Source organism: Rhinoraja longicauda, chromosome 19 (assembly GCF_053455715.1).
Source record: "Rhinoraja longicauda isolate Sanriku21f chromosome 19, sRhiLon1.1, whole genome shotgun sequence".
Taxonomy (NCBI): Eukaryota; Metazoa; Chordata; class Chondrichthyes; order Rajiformes; family Arhynchobatidae; genus Rhinoraja; species Rhinoraja longicauda.
In genome coordinates, this window is record NC_135971.1 from 14,376,231 (window position 1) to 14,391,766 (window position 15,536).

The 15,536-nt window shown below is 52.5% G+C and overlaps 1 protein-coding gene across 1 annotated transcript in view; it reads right to left on the reverse strand.

Moving 5' to 3' along the window:
- LOC144602531 (zinc-binding protein A33-like) overlaps positions 1 to 15,536 on the reverse strand; it is a 110,531-nt gene that overhangs the window by 79,489 nt on the left and 15,506 nt on the right. Inside the window, exon 2 of the mRNA XM_078415658.1 lies at positions 13,622 to 13,750. Within this exon, the coding sequence (XP_078271784.1) occupies positions 13,622 to 13,750 (129 nt within the window). The remainder of the gene's footprint in view (positions 1 to 13,621; positions 13,751 to 15,536) is intronic.

The following is a 15,536-nucleotide window of genomic DNA, read 5'->3' on the forward strand; positions in this document are numbered from 1 at the left end:
GGATCCTAATCCTGCTCCTGTTTTCTTGTGTCCCTATGCTCCTGCATACCGATAAATTGACAGACTTGACACAGAGGAAATGCAGCAAAGATTAACAATACTTGTGCCTGGGAGAATGATTTTGCCGTGTGGGGTGAGATTGAGCAGAGGCCTGTGTACTTGAGAGTTCAGGTGTATTAGAGGAGATCTCAGTGAAACACAGAGATCTTAGTGGGCTAGTGAGCTCAGTGGGCTGGATGCAGGGAGGATGGTTCCCCTGTCAGAGGGGTCTGGAGAGCGAGCACTCTCTCAGAATGTGGGCCGCACCGTGTAGGACAGAGATAAGGAGACATTACTGCACGCAGAGACTGGGAACGACCCTGCACCGGTGGCTGTGGAGACTCAGTCATTTAGTGCTCTTGGAGCTGAGAGCCATGGTTGTACATTACAGAGTCTGGCCCTTCGGCCCATCGTGTCCATGACCATCTTTTCCCAGCTATACTAATCGATTTGTCCATATTACATCAGCACCTCACCTATTTAAGTACCTCCAATATAGTGATTATATCTCACTCCACCCCCTGTTCTGTAGCATGTTCCAGATATCACCCACTCTCAGTGTAAATCTATGTGCTAAACCTCTCGTTTATTTGTTTGTTCCTGAACTACAGCCAAAAAGTTACATGATAGCGCAACAATTTTAGGCCCACCTTACTCACCATCATCCCTTTGGTGCTAATGGAAGAAGTTTCAATGAAATCGGTGTTACATTTTTAAAGTTATCCACATATTAAAGTTTAAATCTATCTCCACGGGAGGGAGGGATGGGGGGGCGAAAGGGGGAGGAGGGAAAATAAAGGGGGTTGAGGGGGATGGAGTGGGGGGGAGAGGGGGAGAGGGGGGAGGAGTGGGTGCTGCAGCAGCGCAGGAGAGGTTTGGGCCCAACGGGTCCACTTGATCTAGTAAAACCTAAATCTCAGATATACTTTAAAATTCCTTCCTCTCAAAATAAACCTGCACTCTCGTGATTTGATTTCTCTGCATGCGAATAAGGTTTAGAAAATGACCCTGCATCCTGCAGCAGACTTTCCCACTATCCATAATTTTTGCATCCTCCACAAACATACTAATCACACCTCCCACATTCACATCCAGGCCATGGTCATATAACATGAACAGCAAAGGTTGCAGCGCCGATCTCTGCTGCACACCACCAGCCACAGACCTCCAAGCAGAAAAATCATCCTTCTACCGCTACCTTCTACCTCCAACCACCCAGCCAATTGTGGATCCATTTCACCAGCTCGCCTTGGATCCCACCTGCCCTTGCTTTCTGGACCAGCCTTACATGCGGAACATTGTCAAGTCCCTCAGTGAAGTTCATATATTGGTTCACAATGAGATCAGTGTGTTAGTTGTACACACCCATCAAATCCGCCCGTGAATCCAATCTCTTTCAACGACCCCACAACCACAAGTCTCCCCCCATTCTGTCCAACCTCATTCAACTTCTGCTTCCTTCCATGGTCCAAGCCACCCCTCCCTCTGTCTCACCCTCCACTCAAAGAAACGGGGCAGGTCATCTGGCCCCTCGTGTCTGTCCTCATTCACTGTGATCATCACGACCCCACCACTCACCTCTACCTCCTCTTTAACATCCTCAAATTACTGCTAACCTCAATATCCACCTGCTCCGATCTGCCTTCATATCTGAATAACCCACTTCATTCCTCCATCCCCACCGCAATCTCGCAATCCTCCTCACTCTCCGCACTCGTCCTCCCCGTCCACCCTCCCCCACCTCACGAAATTCCCCTCTCCATCCCCGGATAAAAACTCCGGGAGAGATGTCTGTTGTCCACCCGATGTGGTCGGGGTGAAACCCCGGGCAGGGTTTCAGTTGTCCGCCCGCCTGTGCCTGAGGCCGAGCGGCCTCTCCCCCGGTCCCGGGGCCGCGCTGCCCGAGTCTCCCCCCGACCCCCGGGGACTCTCTGATTCTCTGCTTCTCCCCCCAGTCTCCGTCACCCTGGATGTGGGAACAGCGCATCCGGAGCTCGAGGTGTCTGAGGATCGGAAGAGGGTGAGAGGGATGTGGACCGGGTGGAGTCGCCCTGAAACCTGGAAGATGTTTACAGTCAGTGGGTGTGTGCTGGGATCGGAGGGATTCACATCGGGGAGACATTACTGGGAGGTGGAGGTGGCGGGGAGTGAGGGCTGGTGTCTGGGAGTCGCCGCAGAGTCTGTGGAGAGGAAGAGACGCGTCACACTGACCCCGGAGACTGGAGTCTGGAGCATCAGGCGGGGGTGGGGTGACGGGTTTGATGCATTCACCTCCCCTCCATCCCGTCTCCCCGCCCGTCCCATCCCCGGGAGGGTGGGAGTTTATCTCAGTTACGAGTCCGGGACAGTTTCATTTTACGACGCGGACACCAAGTCCCATCTCCACACCTTCACTGGGAATAAATTCACGGGGAAACTTTATCCTTTCTTCGGGCCTTATTGGGATGGAAACTGGCTGAGAATCTGCTCCGGTTCCGCTCCGGGTGTGTAAAAGGGTCGGGTCCCGGGACCGGCGTCAGGAGCGGGGCTCAGGGGCTGTGGGGCAGAAACCCGGTGGACAACAGGTCGGCGCTGAACGGCTCCCATTTAATCCCCAAATTCTGCGTCGTAAAAAAACCCCCAGTGAGCGCGGAAATAAAACCAGGGGGAATGTAAATGTGGGAAGAGAGAAATAAACAGCAAGTGGAATCAGAGCTGTCGATCAATTCATTTCAACGCGTTAACCGCGTCACTTCTTGGTCCCGCCACTAGATGGCAGCAACGCCACGCGGTGCGACCACAGACCAGCTGTAACTTTGAGAATTAACTTTGACAATTGCAGAAACAGCGGGAATCTGATTTAATAAGTGACTTTTGTCACCTGCTACCATACCTGCGACCCAAACCACATGCATGGCTTAAAATGTGGAATAAAAGCAGAAATTGCCCCAAATACTCAGCAGGTCAGGCAGCATCTGCAAGGTGAAACAGACCTTACATTTCAATAGACAATAGGTGCAGGAGTAGGCCATTCGGCCCCTCGAGCCAGCACCGCCATTCAATGTGATCATGGCTGATCATTCTCAATCAGTACCCCGTTCCTGCGTTCTCCCCATACTGGAGAACTGGCCTCCACTGCCTTCTGAGGCAGAGAATTCCACAGATTTACAACTCTCTGAGTGAAAAAGATTCTTCCTCATCTCCGTTCTAAATGGCCTACCCCTTATTCTTAAACTGTGCCCCCTGGTTCGGGACTCCCGCAACATTGGGAACATGTTTCCTGCCTCTAGCGTGTCCAGTCCCTTAATAATCTTACATGTTTCAATAAGATCCCCTCTCATCCTTCTAAATTGCAGCGTACACAAGCCCAGTCGCTCCAGTCTTTCAACAGACGACAGTCCCACCATTCCGGGAATTAATTCGGGCAGTCAGTCAAGGAGTAACAGGTTTAGTTTAGTTTCGAGATACAGCGTGGAAGCAGGCTCTTTGGCCCACCTAGTCCGCACCGACCAGCGATCCCCGCAAATTAGCACGACCCTACACACGCACTCGGGACAGTTTACAATTTTACCGAGGCCAATTAACCTGCAAACCTGTCATCTTTGGAATGTGGGAGGAAACAGGAGCACCCGGAGAAAACCCACGCGGGTCACGGAGAGTCAAGTCAAGTTTATTTGTCACACACATATACAAGATGTGCAGTGAAATGAAAGTGGCAACGCCTGCGGATTGTGCTAAACTGCAAAACACAACACAAAAATTTTTTTATACAGTAAATTAAATTAGTCCCTGGTGATATGAGAGTTAACAGTCCTGATGGCCTGTGGGAAGAAACTCCGTCTCATCCTCTCCGTGTTCACAGCGTGACAGCGGAGGTGTTTGCCTGACCGTAGCAGCTGGAACAGTCCGTTGCTGGGGTGGTAGGGGTCCCCCATAATGTTACTGGCTCTGGATTTGCACCTCCTGGTGTATAGGTCCTGCAGGGGGTGGCGAGTGTAATTCCCATGGTGCGTTCAGCCGAACGCACTACTCTCCACAGGGCCTTCCTGTCCTGGGCAGAGCTGTTCCCACACCAGACTGTGATGTTCCCGGACAAGATGCTTTCTACAGCCCCAGAGTAGAAGCACCGAAGGATCCTCAGAGAGACTCTGAATCTCCTCAACTGTCTGAGGTGGTAAAGGCGTTGCCTTGCCTTACCAGTGCGGCAATGTGTGTTGTCCATGTCAGATCCTCTGTGATGTGGACTCCCAGGTATTTAAAGCTGCTCACCCTATCCACAGTAATCCCATTTATCTCCAGTGGCGTGTACGTCCTCGGATGTTGGGCCCTTCTAAAGTCCACAATCAGCTCCTCAGATTTTGTGACATTCAAGAACGTACAGACAGCATGCAGACAGCACCCGTAGTCAGGATGGAACCTGGATCTCTGGCGCTGTGAGGTAGCGACTCCACCTTACAGAAAGGTCCTTTGAAGAAAATACACAGTGCTGGAGTAACTCAACGGGCCAGGCAGCATCCGTGGAGGGAATGGATAGGCGACCATTTGGGATGGGGCACTTCTTCAGCGGTAGCGGTAGAGCTGCTGCCTTACAGCGCCAGAGACCCGGGTTCGATCCTGACCACCAGTGCTGTCTGTTCGGAGTTTGTACGTGCTTCCTGTGACCCTGTGAACCTCTTTCCCACTCTCCGAGCTTCCCCCAAACCTACTCTCCCTCTCACAGACCCCCTTCTGAAACTACCCCCCCCCCCCCCCATCTCAGTGACTCCCTCTCTCATTGACCTCCTTCGCCGACCCCCCTCAGAAGGCAGTGGAGGCCAGTTCTCTGAATGCATTCAAGAGAGAGCTAGATGGAGCTCTTAAGGATAGCGGAGTCAGGGGGTACGGGGAGAAGGCGGGAACGGGGTACTGATTGAGAATGATCAGCCATGACCACATTGAATGGCGGTGCTGGCTCGGAGAGCCGAATGGCCTACTCCTGCACCTATTGTCTATTGTCCTCTGTCTATTGTCCTCAACCTTCAGCACAGCTCTGAGATGTAACGGTTTCAGCAGCAAAATCAAAACCTCTGGTATCTTCCTCCCTGTCTCGATTGTGGTTTACCTTAGACCCAAAGTGAACAGGAAACCGAGACGCAAACTAGGTCAGTCATCATGGGCAGGAAACAACTGCAGGTGCTGCTTTAAATCGGAGAATAGGCACAAAATGCTGGAGTGACTCAGCGGGCCAGGCAGCATCTCTGGAGAGAAGGAGAAGACTCTGATGAAGGGTCTCGACCCGAAAATGTCACCCATTCCTTCTGTCCAGACAGAGATGCTGCCTGTCTTGCTGAGTTACTCCAGCATTTGGTGTCTATCTTAGGTCAGCTGCCTTGCCTTGCAAAGCTGTTTGCTGTTTGCTGAGGGGGTGATGGGACTGGGTAGAGGGGGCTTCTCTCCGTGTCTACCAGGGAGCGTGTGACAGGTCAGTGCAGAGGGAGCTTCATTCTTCATGTAACCCTTGCCCTGTGTTTAAAAAAAATATCATCCAAAATGCTTTATTTCAATTATACACAAATACAGAGTAGTAACAAAATCAAGACTGCCATTTGGCACTTTACAATTCAACTGTTTAGTTTAGTTTGGAGATAAAGTGCGGAAACAGGCCCTTCGGCCCACCGAGTCCGCACCGACCAGCGATCCCCGCACATTAACACTATCCTGCACACACTAGGAACAATTTACGTTTCCACCAAGCCAATTAACCTACATACAAGAGACAATAGGTGCAGGAGGAGGCCATTCGGCCCTTGGTGCCAGCATAGTCCATTCAATGTGATTATGGCTGACCATTCACAATCAGTACCCCGTTCCTGCCCTCTCCCCATACCCCCTGACTCCGCTATCATTAAGAGCTCTATTTAACTCTCTCTTGAAAGCATCCAGAGAATTGGCCTCCACTGCCTTCTGGGGCAGAGAATTCCACAGATTTACAACTCTCTGAGTGAAAATGTTTTTCCTCATCTCCGCTATAAATGGCCTACCCCTTATTCTTAAACTTTGGCCCCTGGTTCTGGACTCCCCCAACATTGGGAACATGTTTCCTGCCACTAATGTGTCCAACCCCTTAATAATCTTATATGTTTCAATAAGATCTCTCATCCATCTAAATTCCAGTGTATACAAGCCTAGTCGCTCCAGTCTTTCAACATATGACAGTCCCACCATTCCGGGAATTAACCTGGTGAACCTACGCTGCACTCCATCAGTAGCAAGAATGTCTTTCCTAAAATTGGGAAAATTTGGTTACCTGTACGCCTTTGGAGTGTGGGAGGGTGGGAGTTATCAGATTAAAACATTGTTGGGCCGAAGAGCGTGTTTCCACAGTGTTTCACTCTTTGACTCCATAACACATAGAGACTCATGTACCCATTGCCGAGGAAGAAGCCCGATTTATATGAAAATTCAAGTCTTTCTCAGATTGATTCCTGGGATGGCAGGACTTTCATATGAAGAAAGACTGGATAGACTAGGCTTGTACTCACTGGAATTTAGAAGATTGAGGGGGGATCTTATAGAAACTTACAAAATTCTTAAGGGGTTGGACAGGCTAGATGCACAAAGATTGTTCCCGATGTTGGGGAAGTCCAGAACAAGGGGGTCACAGTTTAAGGATAAGGGGCAAGTCTTTTAGGACCGAGATGAGAAAGGTTTTTTTTCACACAGAGAATGGTGAATCTGTGGAATTCTCTGCCACAGAAGGTAGTTGAGGCCAGTTCATTGGCTATATTTAAAAGGGAGTTAGATGTGGCCCTTGTGGCTAAAGGGATCAGAGGGTATGGAGAGAAGGCAGGTACAGGATACTGAGTTGGATGATCAGCCATGATCATATTGAATGACCAAATGGCGGCGCCTAACGGCTGCGGCTCGCTAGCAGTCTGTTCGTTTTTTTTCCTTTTTTTTTGTTGTGTGTCGGTGTTGGGATGGTTTTTGTTTTTGTTTGGTTGTGTATGTGTGGGGGGTGGTGGTGTGGGTGGTGGGGGGGTGGGGGAAACCTTTCTCTTTTAGGTCTCTTCCTCACGGCGCGGGGTGCGGCTCGGCCGCAGGGCCTAACATCGCCCGGTGCGGCTCGGCTGCTGGCCTTAACAGTGCCCGGTGCGGCTCGGCCGCGGGACTTTTCATCGCCCGGTGCGGCTCGGCCGCGGGACTTTTCATCGCTGGTGCGGCTCGGCCGCTGGACTTAACATCGCCCGGTGCGGCTTGGCCGCGGGGCCTTCCATCGCCCGGTGCGGCTCGGCCGCTGGACTTAACATCGCCCGGTGTGGCTTGGCCGCGGGCCTTCCATCGCCCGGTGCGGCTCGGCTGCGGGGCCTAACATCGCCCGGTGCGGCTCGGCCGCGGGACTTAGCTGCGCACGGCTCGGTCGCGGGGCCTTCCATCGCCCGGTGCGGCTTGGCCGCGGGACTTAACATCGCCCGGTGCGGCTTGGCCGCGGGGCCTAGCATCGCACGGCGCGGCTCGGCCGCAGGACTTAGCTGCGCACGGCTCGGCCGCGGGGCCTTCCATCGCCCTGTTCGGCCGCGAGACGTCTCAGCGCCCGGTGCGACACAGCCGCGAGGACTTCAATCCCCTTGCGGGGACTGTGCGGGTCGGTCGGGGACGAGCTGTCTGTCCGTGGGCGTGGGGAAGAGAGTGGAAGTTTTGTTGCCTCCACCACAGTGAGGGGGTGTTTGGAGTTACTGTGATGGACGTTTGTGTTGGGGTCATGTGTCTTGTATTCTTTTTTTGTGTGTGACTGCTATGTAGTTTCGTTCGGTACCTTGGTAGCGAATGACAAATAAAGTTCTGTTGTTGAACTGTTGAACTGTTGAACTGCTGCTTAATTCACTCTTCCCACATTTACTATCCCCCTTGTTTTATTTCCGCGCTCACTGGGGATTTACGACGTGGAATTTGGGGATTAAATGGGAGACGTTCAGCGCCGACCTGTTGTCCACCTGCCATAGGCCATAGGTGACAGGAATAGAATTAAGCCATTCGGCCCGTCATCCAATCATGGCTGATCGATCTCTCCCTACAAACCCCATTCTCCTGCCTTCTCCCCATAACCCCTGACACCCGTACTAATCAACAATCTATCTATCCCTACCTTAAAAATATCCACTGATGTGGCCTCCACAGCCTTCTGTGCCAAAGAATTCCACAGATTCACCATCCTCTGACTAAATAAATTCCTTCTCATCTACTTCGTATAATAACCTCCTCCTGCACATATTTTCTATGTTTCTATACCCAATAGGGATGTTTCGTTTAGTTGTTAGTTTAGTTGAGGGGAATGTGTTTTTGGGAGAGTGCAGTTGGTTCCAGGTTGGGAATGATGGGCCGAATGGCCTCCCACATGAGCATCAGATGGTACCAGTCCCGTGAGGTGTTGTTTTTCACCCAGAGAGTTGTAAATCTGTGGGCTTCTCTGCCACGAAAGATAGTGGAGGCCAATTAAATGGATGTTTTAAAGACAAAGTTGGAAATAGCTCTTCGGGCGAAAGGAATCAACCGATATGGGGAACAGGGTACAGATTTTAGATGATCAGCCATGATCATATTGAATGACCGTGTTGGATCGAAGGGCCGAAGGGCCTACTCCTGCACCTATATTCGATGTTTCTATGTTTCCAATTGTTGAATGCCAACCAAGATGCCCCCATCTAAGTTAGTCCCATGTGCCGCGTGTGGCCCATCCCACAGCCATGCACCTGTACAAATGTTTTATTAAATGCTCTTAAATGCTTCAAATACCCGCCCCAATGTACCTGAGAAAGAGGCGAGGGGGGGGGGGGGGGGTGTGGCCACGACTGAAACAAGACATGTTACCCGCATTCTACAGAGAGGCAGGCAGAGCCTGATCCCGACGGGTTCCCACCCGCAACAGGGAATTTGTTTTGGACACATTATGTGAGGACAAAGGACCTGGTCTCAGATAGGGTGGTCTGCAGCAATAGAAAATAGACAATAGACAATAGGTGCAGGAGTAGGCCATTCGGCCCTTCGAGCCAGCACCGCCATTCAATGTGATCATGGCTGATCATTCTCAATCGGTACCCCGTTCCTGCCCCCTCCCCATACCCCCTGACTCCGCTATCATTAAGAGCTCTATCTAGCTCTATCTTGAATGTATTCAGAGAATTTGCCTCCACTGCCCTCTGAGGCAGAGAATTCCACAGATTCACAACTCTCTGACTGAAAAAGTTTTTCCTCATCTCTGTTCTAAATGGCTTACCCCTTATTCTTAAACTGTGGCCCCTGGTTCTGGACTCCCCCAACATTGGGAACATGTTCCCTGCCTCTAACGTGTCCAACCCCTTGATAATCTTATACGTTTCGATAAGATCCCCTCTCATCCTTCTAAATTCCAGTGTATACAAGCCTAGTCGCTCCAGTCTTTCAACATATGAAAGTTCCACCATTCCGGGAATTAACCTAGTAAACCTACGCTGCACGCCCTCAATAGCAAGAATATCCTTCCTCAAATTTGGAGACCAAAACTTCACACAGTACTCCAGGTGCGGTCTCACTAGGGCCCTGTACAACTGTAGAAGGACCTCTTTGCTCCTATACTCAACTCCTCTTGTTATGAAGGCCAACATTCCATTGGCTTTCTTCACTGCCTGCTGTATCTGCATGCTTCCTTTCAGTGACTGATGCACTAGGACACCCAGATCACGTTGTACGTCCCCTTTTCGTAACTTGACACCATTCAGCACAGGGGTTCCGCAGGAAACAATGCTACCTCCATTCATGTTCACCCTGTACACTGCGGGCTTCAGGCACAGCTCTGCAAACTACTATCTACAGAAGTTCTCTGACGACTCTGCCATCGTCGGCCTCATCACGGGCGACGAGGACAGGGCGTACGAAGAACTGATCAAGGAGTTTGTGCACAGGTGCCAGCAGAACTGCCTCCGGATCAACGCGGGGAAACCAGGCAGATGGTGGTAGATTTCCGCAGACGCAGCCCTGTCCCCCCGACACCGGTGAACATCCAGGGAATGGACATTGAGAGGGTGGATTCTTATAAGTACCTGAGTGTTTACCTCAATAATAAATTGGACCAGACCGAAAACACCGATGCGTTATACAGAAAGGGCCAGAGCAGACTTTATCTGCTAAGGAGACTCAGGTCCTTTGGAGTACTGGGGGCACTCCTAAGGACCTTCTACAACACAGTGGTTACATCGGCCATTTTCTATGGAGTGGTCTGCTGGAGCAGCAGCATCTCAGCGGCGGAAGGGAAGAGACTTGACTCGCTGGTCAGGGAGGTCAGCTACGTCCTGGGTTGCCCCCTCGACTCAGTGCAGGTGGTGGGAGAGAGGAGGATGATGGCAAAGTTAACATCGCTGCTGGGCAAGGACTCCCACCCCATGCAGGACACTGTCACTGCACTGAGTAGCTCCTTCGGTGACAGACTCCTTCACCCCAAGTGCGTGAAGGAGAGATATAGGACATCCTTCCTTCCCGCTGCTGTGAGACTGCACAACTAGCACTGCTCCCAGCAGACGAGTCAACAGGAACAGTTAAGAATACACATAAACTGATGACAATTTATCATTGTCTTTACTTTTATTTATAACTAGACCAAATGGACCCATTGGGTCCATTCCGCGTAGATGGGGGAATGGGAAGGGGAGAGGGTGTCACTGAGTGAGCCCTGGACCCAACGCCTCTCCTGTATTGTATCACACTCAACACCCTCCCCCCCCCCACTCAATCCCCCTTATCCCCCCGCCTCCCCCACTGACCTACTCCATCACCCCTACCCACCCCCACTTGCACCTACACTGCCCCCACCTCCACTTGTCCCTCCCCCACTATCCCCTACCCCCATTCACACTAGCCCTGCCTCCACCCCAATTTCCCCCTCCCCACCCCTATTCCCCCCCTCACCCCCACTCGCCCCCACCTCCCCCACCCTGTCTCTCCCTGCCCGCACCCTACTCTCCGCCCACCCCCAATCTTCCCTCCTCCCCACCCCCACTCTTCCCCACCCCCACTCTTCCCTTGTCCCCACCCCCACCCTGCCCTCCTCGCCACCCCCACTCTCCACCACCGCATTCTCTCCTCCCCCACCCCTCCCCCCACTCTCTCCTCCCAACCACTTCCTACCCCAACACCCTCACTCTCTCCTCCCCCACCCCCACTCTCCCCCCACCTCCACTCTCTCCTCCCCCTCCCTCCACTCTCTCCTCCCCAACCCCTCCTCCCCCAACACCCCCCACCCTCTCATCCCCACCCCACTTTCCCCCCTCACTTCCCCCCACCCCCACTCTCTCCTCCCTCACCCCCTCCCCCCATTCTCCCATATTCTCCACCCCCACTCTCCCCTGCCCCGCACTGTCCCCCTTCCCCCCACCCCCACTCTCTCCTCCCCCCACTCTCCCATCTTCCCAACCCCCACTCTCCCCTGCCCCTTACTGCCCCCCTCCCCCCCACCCCCACTCTCTTACCTCGACCCCCACCATCCCCTGCCCCCCACACACAGTTCCCCTTCCCCCCACCCTTCCTCCCCCACACTCCCCGACCCCCTTCCACCCATCTCCACTCTCCCCTCAACCCCCACTCTCTCCTTCTCCCCCCACCCCCACTCCCCTCCTACACCCACCATCGCCTCCACCCCCTCGACCCCCCCTCCTTGCGAGGGGGGAGCGGAAAGGGGAGAGAAAGGCACTGAGCACGGCACTGCCGTCAGTCGGGTGGGTGCCCCCCGCCCACCTTTCTCGGAACGGGAGAGGCGACGACACCTCCCGGCGGTCAGCGCTGCCCGATCTCAGTAATGTCAGAGCGCGAGGCATGCCGGGACGGACTGCGGTACTGCGGGCGGGGGGGAGGGCGGTGAGCGCATTAGTTAAAGGTCGGGGGGGGGCGGAGCACATTAGTTAAAGGTCCGGGGGGGCGACGCATTAGCTAAAGTTCCGGGGGGGGGGCGCATTAGTTTAAGGTCCGGGGGGGTGGGGGAGCGCATTAGGTATCGGTCCGGGGGGGGGGCGAGAGCGAGCTTATCTCTTGTAGACGTGCGGGTGCAATTGTGACGTCTCAGGCTGAAGACCGGCGGGGGCGAGGAGCGCGAGCTCATCTCTCACATGCGCACGGGTGCCATTGTGACGTCCCACGCTGAAGACCGGCGGGGGGGGTTGCTGGGGGGGGGGAGCGCATTAGTTAAAGGTCCGGGGTGGGGGGGGGGGGGGCGAGCTCATCTCTCACAGGCGCACGGGTGCCATTGTGACGTCACACGCTGAAGACCTTCGAGAAATGGGTTAGAAATGAAATGTTTAAACTTTAAAATCTCTCTAGCTTTACAAATATAGCTTCAATTTGAAGGAGAGTTGTTAGACATTATGCCCAGGATAATGTTTCAAGTAGCGCGTTTCGTTCAAATTGGTGTTATATTTTAAAAGTTCTTAACATATTAAACTTTAAAAAAACCACTTAAATCCCTTTTCCACTCGCCGCTCCCAAGATGGCCACCGGGGGCAGGACCCGCCCGAGTGACGGGAGTGGCGGCCAATGAGGAGGGGGGGGGTAGGAGAGTAGAAGAGGCAGGACAGACACCTTATTCTGGTAGAAACATAAAATTCTTAGCGGATTAGACCTGGTGAATGCAGGAAAGATGTTCCCGATTTTGGGGGAGTCCAGAACCAGGGGTCACACTTGAAGAATGAGGGGTCGGCCAATTCGGACTGAGATAAAGGAGTACCTTTTCACCAGGAGAGTTGAGAATCTGCAGAATTCTCTGCCGCAGAAGGCAGTGGATGCCGATTCACTGGGTGTATTTAAGAGAGACTTAGATGTAGCTCTTCGGGTTAACGGAATCAAAGGATATGGGGAGAAAGCAGGAACAGGGTACCGATTTTGGATGATCATCCATGATCAAATTAAAATGGCGGTGCTGGCTCGAAGGGCAGAATGGCCTACTCCTACACCTATTTTCTTTGTTTCTATGTTTTTACGTTTCTCTGGTGACATTTGGAGAGTGAATCCATTTCTCTGGGATGGAACAAGATATTCATGTACTGGGCCAATGGGCGGATTAAAGGCTGATTTATTTAACTGGGATAAAGGTGATGCAAGTTGCCAAGACAGGACAGGGCAGATTACACACGTTAAAAATTTACGCCCTGTGTTATTTTTAGAAGACAAGAGAGATATTGGAATGTAGATGCACACCTCGGTGAAAATTGCAAAAGGGATGGGCAGGGTGGTGACAAAGGCGTTTGGCACATTTGCTTGGGACCGTGAGGGTACGAAATACAGGATTTGATACAACTGTACAAGCCACAAGTAAGATCCACACCTCCAAATTCAGGGACAGTTTCTTCCCATCTGTTATCAGGCAACTGAATTATCCTACCAGAGAGCAGTGCTGAACTACTATCTACCTATTTGGTGACCCTCGGACTATCATAGATCGGACTTTACTAGCGTTACCTTGCACTAAATGTTCTTCCCATCTCATGTATCTATACAGTGGAAATGGGATGATTTTCTGCAAACTGGATGCACCCAACAAAAGCTTTTCACTGTAGCCCGGGACACGTGACAATAAACTAAACTGGACTGACTGCATTTACAGTACCTTCCCGCTCAGCTCCATCCAGGGATCCCAGCCGTTTTTCCAAATGAGACAGAGGTTAACGGTCACTTCATCCACTGCATTCTGTATTCCTGGTGACACCCGGTGCACAGTCGTGTGAAACGCGTTGAACTGAACGGATCGTCAGCTCTGATTCCACTTGCCGTTTATTTCTCTCTTCCCACAGTTACATTCCCCCGGTTTTATTTCCGCGCTCACTGGGGTTTTTACGACGCGGAATTTGGGGATTAAATGGGAGCCGTTCAGCGCCGACCTGTTGTCCACCGGGTTTCTGCCCCACAGCCCCTGAGCCCCGCTCCTGACGCCGATCCCGGAACCCGTCCCTTTTACACACCCGGAGCGGAACCGGAGCAGATTCTCAGCCAGTGGGCTTCATCCCAAGGCCAGAAGAAAGGATAAAGTTTCTCCGTGAATTTATTCCCAGTGAAGGTGTGGAGATGGGACTTGGTGTCCGCGTCGTAAAATGATACTGTCCCGGACTCGTAACTGAGATAAACTCCCACCCTCCCAGGGATGGGACGGGCGGGGAGACGGGATGGAGGGGAGGTGAGTGCATCAAACCCGTCACCACCCGCCCCCCGCCTGAACCTCCAGACTCCAGTCTCCGGGGTCAGTGTGACCGGTCCCTTCCTCCCCACAGACTATGCGGCGACTCCCAGTCTCCACCACAGACTCCCCGCCACCTCCATCTCATATAGAGAACCTGCAGCTCTTGGAATTCCTTCTCCAGAACGAAGAAGGGTCCCGACAACGAAAAGTGGTTTGTCCATTTCCCCCCACAGATGCTGCCTGGCCCGCTGAGTTCCTCCAGCACTTTTCTTTCTCAAGCTATTTCGACAGATTTCTTGTATCTATCATTTCCAATATCCACTTTGCCTTCTCTCACTTCAGGGAATTTCCGATTTCATTCCGCCCTCCGATCTCCAACTGCCCCCCCTTCCCCCCCCCAAACACGCCTTTACGCCGCTGTGGAAAGGGTGAGGGGGAGGAGGAGCAAGAGGAGGAGGGGTGATTCGGAGGTATCCTCTTTCTTCAGGAAACGGGGCTTCAACTACACTCCACGTTGTTGTCCAGCCTCACTTACCCCCTCTGGCAGCTTGTTCCAGACACCCACGACCTTCTGTGTGAAAATGTTGTTCCTCTGGTTCCTGATTAAATCTTGCACCTCTCACCACAAACCTGTGTCCTCTAGTTCTCGATTCCACTGCTCCGGGTAACAGACTGTGCATTCACCCTGTCTATTCACCTCTTGGTCATATGCACTTCAACCTCCTGCGCTCCAATTAATAAATCCTTCCCTGCCCAACCTCTCCCTTTCGCTCTGACCCTCAAATCCTGGCACCATCTTCGTGAATCCACTCTGCAGTTGTTTCCAGCATTTTATCCTGCTTTACACAGTCCCAAGCGCTACTCTCCGCTTCCGTCTATATTCAGGACAGTTTAATGTGTAACTGACCCCTCCCTGTGGTAGAGACGGGGGAACCCTCCATAGTTTCCGCGGGTGGATTTGTCTCCTTCCTTTAAAATGGTCGTAACGATGGTGACCCTCGGGTGCTCTGGCCGGCGCTCCTCTTCTCACAGGAAGGCAGACATTGATGGTGAAACTTACCAGCGCCTTCAGTGCACCTGCACAACCTTTGGCCGTCTGAGGAGAAGTCTGTTTGAAGATCAGGACACAATTCGCAAGTCCTCAATCATTTTGTCACATACCTTCTGTCTTTTCATCTCTGGCCTTTGTCCAACCGTCTGACTATCAACTCCCTCTCCCCCCTCAACTGTGTCAACCTATTGCCAGCCAGGCTTTGTCCTGCCCCCTTCCTCCCATCGTTATTCCATCTCCCACCCCCTACAATCAGTCTGAAGAAGGGTCCCGACCCGAAACATCAGCTGTCCATGT